The sequence below is a fragment of the Channa argus genome, chromosome 2 (genome assembly GCF_033026475.1).
Source record: "Channa argus isolate prfri chromosome 2, Channa argus male v1.0, whole genome shotgun sequence".
NCBI lineage: Eukaryota > Metazoa > Chordata > Actinopteri > Anabantiformes > Channidae > Channa > Channa argus.
The window spans coordinates 2,989,473-3,003,258 of record NC_090198.1 but is presented as its reverse complement, the minus strand read 5'-3'; the positions used below and the strand labels follow the sequence as shown (position 1 = coordinate 3,003,258).

The 13,786-nt window shown below is 41.4% G+C and overlaps 1 protein-coding gene across 7 annotated transcripts in view; it reads right to left on the bottom strand.

Moving 5' to 3' along the window:
- Nucleotides 1-13,786, bottom strand: part of ano1a (anoctamin 1, calcium activated chloride channel a) — a 51,851-nt gene that overhangs the window by 23,810 nt on the left and 14,255 nt on the right. For all 7 annotated transcript variants that reach the window (XM_067494760.1, XM_067494795.1, XM_067494805.1 and 4 more), the window contains 5 exons: nt 13,442-13,786; nt 4,383-4,481; nt 4,025-4,176; nt 1,110-1,164; nt 604-655 (listed from right to left, as the gene is read on the bottom strand). In XM_067494760.1, the coding sequence (XP_067350861.1) occupies nt 604-655; nt 1,110-1,164; nt 4,025-4,176; nt 4,383-4,481; nt 13,442-13,786 (703 nt within the window). The remainder of the gene's footprint in view (nt 1-603; nt 656-1,109; nt 1,165-4,024; nt 4,177-4,382; nt 4,482-13,441) is intronic.

The following is a 13,786-nucleotide window of genomic DNA, read 5'->3' as shown; positions in this document are numbered from 1 at the left end:
TTGTGATTAATTGTAGCACATTTTCTATCAGATCAAGATTTTTGAAATCCTCGTTGTCTTTCTTTAAAATCTCAAATGAATACTGATGTGTTTACCACTTTACCAAAAGTTAATAATATTTATATTTACCTTTAATATTTGAAATACTATATATTCAGTTTTAAAATGACAGGAAAAAGTGCGGAATGGAAGGAGTGTATGATAGACAGTGTTTTCTGAGTAACTGGGTAGGTCCCTTGAATAACTACAGTACTTTTGCACTTGCAACTAAAAAAAAATCAATCCACTCTGCTCCACTCAGCCCTGCTCTGCCCTGCTCCAAACTGCTACACTAATGAAAATTATTGCACAGGATGCTAAGGTTTGGCATTATGGTAGAGCTGGACACACTGGGATAGGTTCACTGCCCTTGATGCCCTTGTTCTCTTGTGCATCAATCTGCATGTGTTCATCACCAATCAATCTCATCACCAGAATCGAGATCAGTCCAATTTGAGCAAATCTAATCTTTACAGTGGTTTTAAAGATACAGTACAAAAAAGAAAGGAGCCATAGTAATTCCATATTTGACTCAGGTATGTGAAATAGAGGCAGAGGTCTTACCCATTGAATATTTGGCTCTTGTACATTTTGTCCTCTTCACCACCTCATATACCTGAGAATACAAACGAAAGAAAACTGAGCACTTTTCAATGCAGCCACAGACTACAGAGACATAAAACCTGGAGAATCCTGCACACCAAAGAGGAAGTGGTTGTTTCACTCAACAATTATACACACAAACACAATACTCCATGCTGTCACATCTCCGAATTAAACAATTACGCTTTTAGCCACCTTTCATCGATTGGGAAGACTGTGGCATAGGAAGATAGAGTGGTTGTCCACCAATCTCGCAGTTGTTGGTTCAATCCCTGCTACTCCAGTCACATGCCAAAGTGTCCTTGAGCAAGACACTGAACCCCAACTTAGTTGCTCCCGGTGAGTGTTCCCATCAGTGTGTGTGTGAATGGGTGAATAAGAAGCAATGTAAGGTGCTTTGAGTGCCAATAAGTAGAAAAGCGCTATTTAAGTGCAGAACATTTACCATTTTCTATTCATCTACTTACTATTGAGCTCCTGGTCTTGCTGTCAAAGAACTGGTCCCTGTCAGACAGATCAAATCTGACAACAAAGAACATAGCAGATCTAGTTTTAATTGCAGGTGCAGAGAAAGACAACAGACTGTACTACACAGTGGTTGGTGGAAATAAAATAGAAGAGACGTGATTAAAACAATAGACATTTCATCTCAGCACCAACTGGCTGCTGCTTCACATCAAACTAATAATGAGAGGAGGAAGCACTAGAAAACTTCTTGTCAGTCAAACCTGTCTCTGGCTATTAATGTTCCTTATCAGTTCAGGGGGCTATGATAAATATTGAACAAAGATTGTGCGTATGAACAGTCATCTTTCTGTGTATGTCGTTCTATGTTGGGCCTGGAGTCCTGTCCAGAGTGTAGCCAAAGGCAAAGCCTGATTCTGTACATATAAAAATAATTGGTAGAATGAAAGGATTTTGAAGTGTGAGCTTCAGAAGCGTGACAATGGAGTAATGGAGTTAGATTGGAGGAACAGCTCCTAGGAGCTATTAGTCAGAGATGTAAATATAGCTGCCCACTGCCCACTCTCTCCTCCATACATCCCAGCAGGCTGATGTTTAAGACACTCAGAGGAGGAAACAAGTGCACAGAAATATGGCTGGGTGCTCAGCCTTAAAAAAAGCTGTGAATTCCACTGTGCAGAACACAGTAAGAAAAATGATAATCCATGGACAAACAAGGTATCACCTCAAGTACTTACAATCAAGAAGCTGACAGCTGCTCTCTATTCACTACCTGTGAATGCGGTTATACTTGTTGGGACAATTAGTCAGTGTAGATGAGTTGCATTTTGCATTTAAGTAAATTGATTTTGGTATTCAGGCTAACTATTTTTGTCTCTTTGGAGAAGTGAAGGGATGAGAGCTTTGGCACAGTGCAGCAGGGGAACATCACACTTTTCTGTTGTGTAGTCAGAATGATTGATTTTTTAGTCCAATTTACACCTCTGTGGCTGTTAATTCTCAGAGCTGTCTCAACACTGAAAGCTTCCATTTGTTCCAATTCCTCTACCTCAGAATTGAACATGAAATAGGAAGGCTAATGCTGCAATGCTGCATAATTGTAATAATTCAATGTATGACTTAGTACTGTTAAAAAGTTCAAACTATTCTCATTTTTTGTAATGCAGGCAAGTAATGCAGGTAAATGCAAAGGCTGAAGTCAGCAAAAGAGGGAAAATAAATGTAAAAAACACAATGTAAAACCAGGAACAAAGAAAGAAAGGCCACAATACACAGACAGAGGAAATGTGTTGGTATTGAGCAGCTGATGAGAGAATGGGCAACAGGTGACCAAGTGGGTGTGACGGCTGAGGTGACAGTGAAAAGATTGAAGGATTGGGTTTGTCTGCAGGTCAGGTGGTAGTGGCAGGATCTTTTGGAAATTTTCACAAAGTGAGATAAATTTTCAATTAAAAGTCAAAGCCACAAGTGTCAATTTTAACACCTGATTTTTATTTTTTTTCCATCTTTGTCTAAAATATGTAGCCTGCTTTAGTCAGATTTGACTTAATTGATTTTTCATTCAATACATTTTTTGTCATATATTATTCTGTATTTTTATTATGTAAGTATATATTCATATATTATATAAAATTATGGTAAGGCCATGGCTTTTACTAGATTTGTTGTAGGCTTACAGTTACCATGGTGACAGGTTTCATCTGTTGTGAGATCAGTTTAAAAGTCTCATGTTAGTTCAGTAGAATATTAGGTTTCGTAGGTAATCTGTGAAAAAATTCAATGTAATGTAGTAAATTGGTTACTGGAAGTCTGTCTATATGAACTTATGACAGAAGCATGGGTCACAGATTTAACCGTGTAGTTACATCCCATGCTGCTTCCTGACTTGTGTTTTATACCACGTGTGTCTCAGTAAATTGACATTGCAGGGAGATAGCGAAAAAAAAAGCAAGGTTGAAAGTGGCATTTAAAATTCTGGAAGCAACTTTGTGTTACATTTTGCTGCTTGTTCCACCTGTTGGCACTAGTTGAGCTCGAGTTGAATGCTTGTCAGCCGATTCGGTGAATTAAGTTATAGAGAGGGGTCTGTTAGAGAACACTGTGATGGGCTGTTTAACTTTGTAAATCAGTGCATGAGACAAGACCAAGGGCTTGACATAACCTGTAATTCTTTTTTAAACTTCTTACACGGTCAATTTTTAGATTAGCCTAAAAGTAGCTTTAACCATCTATGTAGACCAAGAGTGGCTGTTAAAGAAGGTGCAGTCTTTGCGTTGTGTTCAAGTGCGTCTTTATGGCCCAAACCAAGGTTATGTGAGTCAACTCAACATGCCCTTGGCGTCTAGTTTTAGATGTTTAGATGTTTGCTGTACACTGATGACAGAGATGTATATCAGATGAAAGTTCAAAATGTCATCATTTACTTGTTTGTGTTTAAATCTAATAAAACAGCACATTTTATATCAGATCAATCAAGTTTTTGACTAGATAGTGTAAAATTATTTATGGTAATAGTCCAACTGGAAACATTTCCTTGCACAGTCAGGTTTTTTTTGGTGATTTGGGCAAAAATTAGTGAGTCTTAATGAGATTGTGCAATATATTGTTTGAATGGTGGCTGTAGATCAGTTGGTAAGTCCATGGACCAAAGGATCAGTGGTTTGATCCCCGGTCCCATTCCCTGGTCCAAGCCCTGTAGAAATTGGGGAGGGTTGCATAAGGAAGGCCATCTGGTGTAAAAACTGTGCCAAATCAACACGCAAAAAATGATCCGCTGTGGCGACCCTGAACTCACGGCATAAGCCAAAAGGAAAGAAAACAATATATTGTTTGTAGTGAAATTGTCAGTGTCCCTGTCCATTCTGCCTGAGATGTGAAATGTCTTCACAACTGAAAGTTAGTTAGCAGAGTTACTCACAGATGCTGCTTCTCTCTGGTAAAAGGATGAGAAAGCGGTTTGATGCTCTGCAGTCGGTTGGCATCTACTTTCGGGTGGAGAGGAGCTGTGACTTTGTGAATGAACAGGCGGACCTTCTCCACCACATTACTGCCTTGTTTCACATCGTAAACCTGCGTTGGAGGTCATAAAGATGTAAGATCGGTGTTAATCTGGAATAGAGAGGGCTCTGCATATAGTTCATTCAAATTCATTCAGGTGTTTTGTAATGTCTAGTGAAGTTTGCGCTACACAGTGTTTTTATGGTTTTGCATGCATTCTTATTCTATCGTCTTTCAATTACGAATTCAAATGGAGAATATACTCATTGGTGGAGTACCTTCTTTGTTGGCATTTTCAGCTTCATGAATTCAGCCTCTCGACACAGGATGTTCCAAGGAGCGTGGATCTTTAAGAAGCCCATTCCAGGGATCTTACTCTGAAAAAAAAAAAGCAAAGTTTGGATATTTAAATATATTCTCTATGTACCTACTGCAGAAACAGTTGTCTCCCCAAAATATAAAAAAATAAAAGCTCATCTGTCTTGTATCCTCACTTCAGCACAAACTCTGTCTTGTCTTTATGTCTTTACTGCTAAATATGTAGCATTGCCTCTGCAGCTTCTACTGTTATGTAAAACTACTCCTACACTGCCAGACTCACTTCACACCCTTCAGATTGGCACACTGACCTGTCTGAATACAGAAATACAGAACAACAAATTCAAACTATTTTAAATAGTTTGTTTTGTCCAGAGATATATGTCAAATATTGAACACAATAATGCAATATTGCATACAATGTAGTGCTTTATAAAGATATAAGTACGGTACATATTTTATATTAATATTCAGCACTATGTGAAAAAAATGCATTGTACTGCCAAAAAGAGTGTGATTTATAATGCAACAATATAAAAAATAGAGTGTAGCATGAAACAATGGACATTTTTCTATAGTCACATTTAAATCTAACGTGCTATCGTTTTTAAAATGACTAAACCAAAAAACAAGCCTGCTTCTGGTAAGAATTAAAATTGCAAATATGTTGCTATGAAACAAAAAGAATCCAGATTAAATTTGGGAAAAACAACAGTCATCAGGTGTTTGCTACTTTGAGACTTTCAGAGACTAGAAATCTGTGATAGTTGATGAAAACAGCATTTATATATAAACTGTCCAGTGTGACAATCTTTGCTAGTTTATTGCTATATGCGGAGTATGCAAATGTATATGGCCCCCAAGCCACCAGGGGGCCCCAGTGCCACATCTGAGGATAATTAAAGTTACCTGTCTTTATCTGCAGCTCTGTCGGGGGTTTAAAGAATCCCTTATGTGCTTAAAAATAAATACATTTGGTTCCAATGATGAAAACTCTGGCTAGTGTTATTGTGGCATAATTAAGTCAAAATCGGTGGACTGCACTGTCGTGCAGGTAGTGACACGACAGGTATGAGGGAAATGATTGACAGCTACACATATTATTACGAATATTAATTGAAAACAGTGTTATGGCATTAAAAAGAAACTTATCCTAGTGGGGCAGAAAAAACGTAAGAGAAGTCAAAAGAGAAAGAAAACTGTCAAACAATAAGGTAAGTACATGGTAAATGGTAAACGGTTTTCACCTATGTAATGCTTTTCTACCTATTGGCATTCAAAGTGCTTCACACTGCATCTTATTCACCCATTCGAAATCACAATCACACACGCACTCTCAAGGCATTTGTTTGTGATGAAGTGTGAGTGGGGGAAGGTCTAACAACAAGGTTTTAGCAAGTTTGTTTGTTATTTGTCTTGTTAGCAAACTCAGCTAGCCTCAGATAAATTTGGTTAGCTGGCTAAGATTTGTATCCTCATAAAAGGACAGTGCATACCAGTGCTGTCCTGCTGCTTTAAAAATAACACTAGTTTTGGTAAACCAGTAGATCCTACTGACTGGCTATCAGTTGTCTCTGATTCATACAGGTTATATTTAGTAGGTAGAGGGCCAAAAACTCTCAATATTGTTTTTTTTTCTTTTATGCACGTATAGAGGTTTGTCATTTTCCTTGAATTATCATTTTTTTTATCAGTTTGCTTGCTTGAGTGGCTCAACTTAAAATTTTAATTTTAATTTTAATATTTTTTCTTTAGTAGAAAAGGTAGGCAGTTCTTTAGTGGTCCTAGTGGTTCTTTAGTGGTCCTAATATTTAGTCTGAGAAATCCTGCGTCATGCCATTGATAATTTTCCTGAGAAAGTCTGTAATTTTATTGGCACACTTAAGCTTCCATACATCTCTAAATGTTCTGCACTTATATAGCGCTTTTCTACCTATTGGCACTCAAAGCGCTTTACACTGCTTCTTATTTACCCATTCACACACACAATCACACACACACTCATACACCGATGGGGGAGCTGCTATGTAGCTTGCCAACACTCACCGGTAGCAACTAAGTTTGGGTTCAGTGTCTTGCTCAAGGACACTTCGACATGTGACCGGAGGAGACGGGGATTGAACCAACAATTGTGAGATTGGTGGACAACCGCTCTACCTTCCTGCACCACAGTCGCCCAGGTTTCTACAGGAAACTGTCTTCAAATTTTGCCCCCACATTTTCAAGCCATTTAGAATGACATGCAATGACACATTGAGCTTCCATTATTACAAATTCAATTTTCTAAAAGCTTTTAAAAATCACTCTGCTTTATGTCAAAGGTTTAATGGACGATCCACTGTAAATGTTTCACTGGTCTTTTCTAAAGAAACGTGAATAATAAATGAAAAAAGCTCTGTTTACCTCTGTGCTGTTAACCAAAACAAATGTCCGTGTATACATGGGTCCACTCACGTAGCAAATCCACATAGAGTTCCAAAGATTTACTAGGAATGTAGTCGAGTAAATATCCAAGTTTAGATGATATAAAAAGAAACATAAACATTACAATGTCAAATTAATGGTCCGGAGTCAGTTCAAAGATGTGGATTAACTTAAAAAAATGTATCTGACCAACCCAGAAGCCAAACAACTTATTTAATGTCCTTTTATTACATTATTAAAATGTAAACATTACACCTCCCCTGCAGGTTAATAAACAGACAAACTAAATTGTTTCAATTGACTTCAGTTGAATTTTAATCATCAAAAAAAAAACACCTGATTTGAATATTGAAAATAGTACACAGTTTCACACACACACACACACACACACACACACACACACACACACACACACACAGAGAGGCAAATTGTCTACCTTTATTGTGTACCACCAAATTTGAAAACTATATTAGATTCAGATTAATTAAAGAAAATCAGTATTAACATAACACAAAAAAAGGCAGTGCATAACGTAATTGAAATTGTAACTGTTCAAAACATATGATAACACATAATATAAATTATGTCATTATCAGCTGTAACATTAAAAATGCAACCGCAAGGGTACACAAGCCAGTGTCTTCTTGTGCCAGTCCCTAGTCTGGATAAATGCAGAGGGTTGTGTCAGGAAGGGAATCCGATGTTAAACCCCAGTTACACTTCCTCCCTTTGGACTTTTTGTAGCCCCGCTTCTTGTTCCTAGTCCTGTTCCCCTCACTATTTAGGTCCAGCTTTCCCCACAATTTGTTGCAAGATCTTCATCTCTCTCCTTGCCAACATGTCGAACTCTTGATTTACCTGACCCGAGCAGTCCTGGCTCCTGTGAATTGGACTCTAGTACCAAGCAACTTTTGGTCTGACGTTTGGTGTGTTTCTGTTTGTTAGTCTTCTTAGTCTTTTTCCATGTGTTCATTTTGCTTTGGTAGTTTATGTTTCACATCAGTGTCTTATCTTATTCCTGAGCCGATTCGCTAGTGTATATTTTGGTTTATTATGTATCACTCCTGTTGTCGACATTTGATCTGTTTGGCGTCTTGTTTTCTTTTAATTTAATTTTGTAAGTTAATTTCCCTAGTGTTCAGTCGAGTTGATAGTTTGTGTTTAGTCTTTTGTTCAGCATTCACTACCTGCCATGAGCCCAATTTTTGTTTCATTTTTAAGATTTTTTCAATAAACTGGGTTATTAGTTACTCGCTCTCACATTCACTTCATTTGGGTCCTTCTCGGTACGAATCGTCACAGTAGGATCTTGCCAAATGTTGGAGCCTGAGACGTGTGGGAGGGGGGTTCCATGGGACTGTCAGAAGAAGTCGAATTTTGGCTTCAGACTCTCAAGGTTGTTTTTTTTTAAAACCCTGGCCATTGTTTTTTAGAGATGCACGTTCTACCTTTTCCTGCTTCTGAGAGTGCCAACTCCCTGTCAGATTCAGCTCCTTTCCAATCTGAATCTGGGCCGCAGCTAACTAACACTGTTGGCTATAAGACCCGACCAACCAGATGTCGGAGTTACCGTCACGCCAGCTCCTCCAGACCCCCCAGCAGGAACCTCTCTCCACTACCACCTCAAAATCTGACTCTCTAATTATACCAGCTCCAGACGTTTACCCACAAGGTCAATACCCGGTCATCCATCAGCTGCTTCTACATCTTCATGAGACCATGGCCATCTCCAGGGATCCTGAGGCTCGCTGTTCAGCAGCAAAGCAATTGGAGGAGATTATCAGGTCCAGATCATGGTTGTTGAGGCTGCATGCCCTGCCCTAAATACTGGCCAGTTTGGGTGCTTTCAGGGCGGAGTTTGGACAAGCAGAGCCTCCCCCTGTCCAGAACTGCACACCTGGCCTCAATGCTGATCCTGCTCCGGCTCCTGCCTCTGGCTTGGTCAATACCTCACCCAGCCCCAGTTCTGTTCCAGTTCTTGATCTTTGAGCGTGTCGATACCGATGCTGCTTCTGGTTCTGCTTCTGATCCTGTTCCTGCCTCTGAGTGGGCCGACACCGCCTCGAGTTCTGTTCCTGTTCCTGTCTCTAAGTGGGTCGACGCTGCCTCCGGCTCTTGTCCTGTCCCTGTTTATCCTGTCCCTGTTCGTCCAGATCCTGTCCTGATGCCAGGGTCAGCTGCCGCTCATCCAGCTCCAGTTCCTGTTTGGTCCTGTCTCTGGGCTGGCCAATCTCTCTAGTTGGTATGCCGCCAGTTCTGATCCTGTACCTGTGTCCGAGCGGGTCGACACCGCCTTCGCCTCTGGTCCTGTTCCTGTTTCCAGGCGGGTCGACGCCGCCACCTTAGCTCCTGCTACCATGCAGAGCGACCCCGCCAGCGGTCCTGACAGGTACGCCCAGGTCTATGCTATGATTTTGGTTCAGCTTGATCCTGCTCCTGACCTCGGGTTGGCTAACATCTCACCTGTTGCTGGTCCTGAGCTGGTTGCCACCCCTTTCCCAGGGGCGGCAATCACACCGCCGGTTCCTGTTCCCAAGCGGGCTGGCATAGCAGGCGCCTTGGTTCCTAGGTCAGCCGATGTCCCTTGGGGTCCAGTGCCTGGTCCACAAATGGTGGGTTTATTGCCTGTCTCTGGGTTACCAGAACCCCCCATCTCCACGCCCTGCCCCCGGAGGGCTTCACCCGTCGTTGCTGGCCGTCATTGCCGGCTGGAAGTCCGGCCTCCTGCCAAACCTCCAGTCCGGCCCTCAGAGGGCTTCGGCCATACTGTCCGGCCCCCGGCCCTCAGGCTCAGGGTCTCTAGGATGGAGCCTGCAGGTGGAGTATTCACCCATGTCCAGCTAGATTCTCTACCAGCTGCCCAATACATGGACTTACTTAATGTTTCACATCCGTGTCTTATTTTATTCCTGAGCCATTTCGCTAGTGTATATTTTGGTTTACTATGTATCAATCCTGTTGTCGACGTTTGATCTATTTGGCGTCTTGTATTCTTTAAGTTAATTTCCCTAGTGTTCCCCAGTCAAGTTGATAGTTTGTGTTCAGTCTTTTGTTCAGCATTCACTACCTGCCATGAGCCTTTTCACATCCTCCTCTCAGGAGCAATTTTTGTTTAATTCTTGAGATTTTTTCAGGAAACTGGGTTATTAGTTATTTGCTCTCACATTCTCTTCATTTGGGTCCTTCTCAGTACAAATTGTCACAACACCAAATTAAAATTCGCATCATGACTCACACCGAAAGTGACTTTCATAATGGATCGGTAAAGTCCCGGGTTAACAACCCACAGGGTACCGCTGGAAATTGGTCTAGTGTTGGTCGAAGAAGGAGAGGAGGAAGGTGTGGTCGTAGGCAGAGAGAGAAGAGGAAAGCTAAGAGTCTAGGACTGACAGTAGGGACTTTGAATGTTGGGACTATGACAGATCTAGAGTTGGTTGACATGATGCAGAGAAGGATGTGGATATGATGATTGTGACTGGACCACTACAGCTAATTTGATCAGGGAGACAGATAGGAGGGTACTCGGGATGTCTTCGAGAAAGAAGAAAGTGGACAAGGAGACTTGGTGGTGGAACGAGGAAGTTCAAGAGTCTATAAAGAGAAAGAGGTTAGCTAAGAAGTGGGACACTGAGAGCACTGAAGAGAGTAGACAGGAGTACAGGGAGATGCAGTATAAGGTAAAGGTAGAGGTGGCAAAGGGCAAACACAAAGCATATGAGGACTTGTATGCTAGGTTGGAGCCTAAAGGAGAGCTGGATTTCTACAGGATTGCGAGACAAAAAGATAGAGATGGGAGGGATGTGCAGCAGGTTAGCGTTAAATAAAGATAAGGATGGAAATGTATCTACAGGTGCCAGGAGTGTGATGGGAAGATGGAAAGAAACTTTCCAGTTGATGAATGAGGAAAAGAGAACGAAGAGTAGAGGAGGTGACTGGTGTGGAGCAGGAAGTAGCAAAATTAGTAAGAGTGAAGTGAGAAGGAGGTTGAAGAGGATGAAGAGTGGAAAGGCAGTTTGTCCTGATGACATACCTGTGGAGGTATGGAAGTGTCTAGGAGATGTGGCATTAGAGTTTCTGACTAGTTTGTCTAAAAAGATCTTGGAGAGTGAGATGATGCCAGAGGAATGGAGGAGAAGTGTACTGGTGCTGATTTCTAAGAACAAGGGAGATGTGCAAAGCTGTGGCAACTACAGAGGAATAAAGCTGATGAGCCAAACAATGACGTTGTGGGAAAGACTAGTGGAAACTAGGCTAAGGGCAAAGGTGAGCATTTGTGGTCAGTAATTTGGTTTAATGCCTAAAAAGAGTACAGCAGATGCAGTATTTGCTTTGAAGATGCTGATGGAGAAATACAGAGAAGGTCACAGGGAGTTGCATTGTGTCTTTGTAGATTTAGATAAAGCGTATGACAGGGGGCCAAGAGAGGAGCTGTGATTTTGTATGAGGACGTCTGGAGGGGCAGAGAAGTATGTTAGAGTGGTGCAGGACATGTATGAGAGCTGTAAGACCGTGGTGAGGTGCTGTAGGTGTGACGGAGGAGTTTAAGGTGGAGGTGGGTCTGCATCAAGGATCAGCTTTGAGCCCCTTCTTGTTTGCTCTGGTGATGGACAGGCTGACAGATGAGGTTAGACAGGAATCTCCGTGGACTATGATGTTTGCAGATGACATTGTGATTTACAGTTAGAGCAGGGAGCAGGTGGAGGAAAGTCTAGAGAGGTGGAGGTCTGCTCTGGAAAACAGAGGAATGAAGCTTAGCCACAGTAAGACAGAATATATGTGTGTGTGAATGAGAGGGAGCCAGCGGGAGCGGTGAGGTTACAGGGAGCAGAGGTGAAGAAGGTGCAGGACTTTAAATACTTAGGGTCAACGGTTCAGAGCAATGGAGAGTGTGGTAAAGAGATGAAGAGGCGAGTGCAGGCAGGTTGAAATGGGTGGAGAAAAGTGTCAGGTGTGTTGTGTGATAAAAGAGAGTCAGCGAGAATGAAAGGAATCATGTTCAAGACGGGGGTGAGACCAACAACATTGTACAGCTTAGAGAAGTGGCATTGAAGAAAAGACAGGAGGCAGAGCTGAAAGTCGCAGAGCTTAAGATGTTGAGGTTCTCTTTCGGAGGGACGAAGATGGACAGGATCAGGAATGAGTACATCAGACGGACAGATCATATTATATATGTTGGAGATAAAGTCAGAGAGGCCAGATTGAGGTGGTTTGGACATGTTCAGAGGAGAGACAGTGAATATATTGGTAGAAGGATGCTGAGGATGGAGCTGCCAGGCAGGAGGTCTAGAGGAAGACCAAAGAGGAGATTTAGGGATACAGTGAGAGAGGACATGAAGTTAGTTGGTGTGAGAGAAAAGGATGCCTCATAGGGTTACAGGGAAGCACATGATTCAGTGTGGTGACCTCTGAAAGGGAACAGCCGAAAAGAAAAGAAGAAGAACAAGATCAACTGTAACATTGAAGTGATTAACACATCTAATGCATCTGTAATGATAATATAATAATATCATATTCATCTGATAGTTTTAGATCAGCTTTCACAGTCTTACTTTTACTGATAAATGTTTTTAATTCCTCTACAGTTTTTAAATCATTAGCTGCTTTCCTACGCGCACACACAAACACAAACACACACACACACACACACACACACACACACACACACACACACACAGGCTCATGATATCATGATATGCACTGAGCACCTTCTGTTACTGTCTCTTCACAACACACTGAACCTTGTCTTCAAGCTGTGTCCATATGTACATCATAATAAACCATTTACGCCTGCCTTTGAACAGCTTTACCTCTATGTATGAAGTCACAATGAGAGACATGTTGATTTACACACAATACTCACTAAAGAACAACATGGTATAGTACTAATGTGGTTGGTAGTGGTAGCACGTGAAGCATGAGCTCATAAATAACTGTACTGACAAAAGCATGTGGATACTTTATAGATCTATTCAGCAGCTAAATTTAACAGGTAATAAAATGTAGCTCAAACATATTGTAAGACCAAGGAAAAAACATGGAAATTAAATTAAATCTGTGGCTGGATATCCAGTTCTGACACTCTCAAGTTTCCCACTGTCAGCCACATGACATAAATTTGCCCTGAGACCTGCTGCTTTTAATACCTGACTTTTTATTCTTTCTTTCTGAGAACCTTCACATTCTCATAGACAAAAATTATGTAAAAATGAGTGGCCAAAGTTATATAGCAACTTAATGTGAAGCAAAAATTCATAGTTGGCATTTAATACAATTTTTTCTTCATGGATCATTAAGTAGTACAGACTTCCATGGGACTTTGTATAGCATCACTTATATCACAGTGAAATTATAAATACGTCAAGTGGTAAATGTGTTACTGATACTGTATCACTGTAAAATGCACAGTTGCAGTTCTGGAAGCACAGGAGAATATATAGAGGTGTAATTGTGGTGGTGGTTGTGGCTCTGCCAAAAACTTCCTTTCTTGTTGACACCATATGTACAATTTTATGGAACCATAACTAGCTAGAGGTTAAAGCTTGATGGGCTTAGCAACTGTGAAAGGTTATTTCTACAACATTTCAGCAGTTCTCACCTCTTCATCCTTTTCAAGCTCTAGCCCTGTCTCCAGGAGTTTTTTCTCAAAATCCTCCCGCATGATGCGCTTGTCATCCTCGTGATAGTCAGCCTGTTGCTCTTGGGCGGCAATCTCTGGGTCTTCCTTTGGCTGCAGTGGAGCTCGGCTGTTTTTTGTGCTGAAGCTGCGCCGAATCCGTTGCATGAAGCTGTTGTCACTAAACTTGGATGACTGGCGGCGTATGCTGCTGGGCTTCTGGATTGGGTATACCAGCACATAGTCAATCCGCCGCTGCCCATCAGAGAAGTATGGACCTTGTTGTATATACAGGGGTGCGTCATCTGCATAAAGATTTTTCAATGG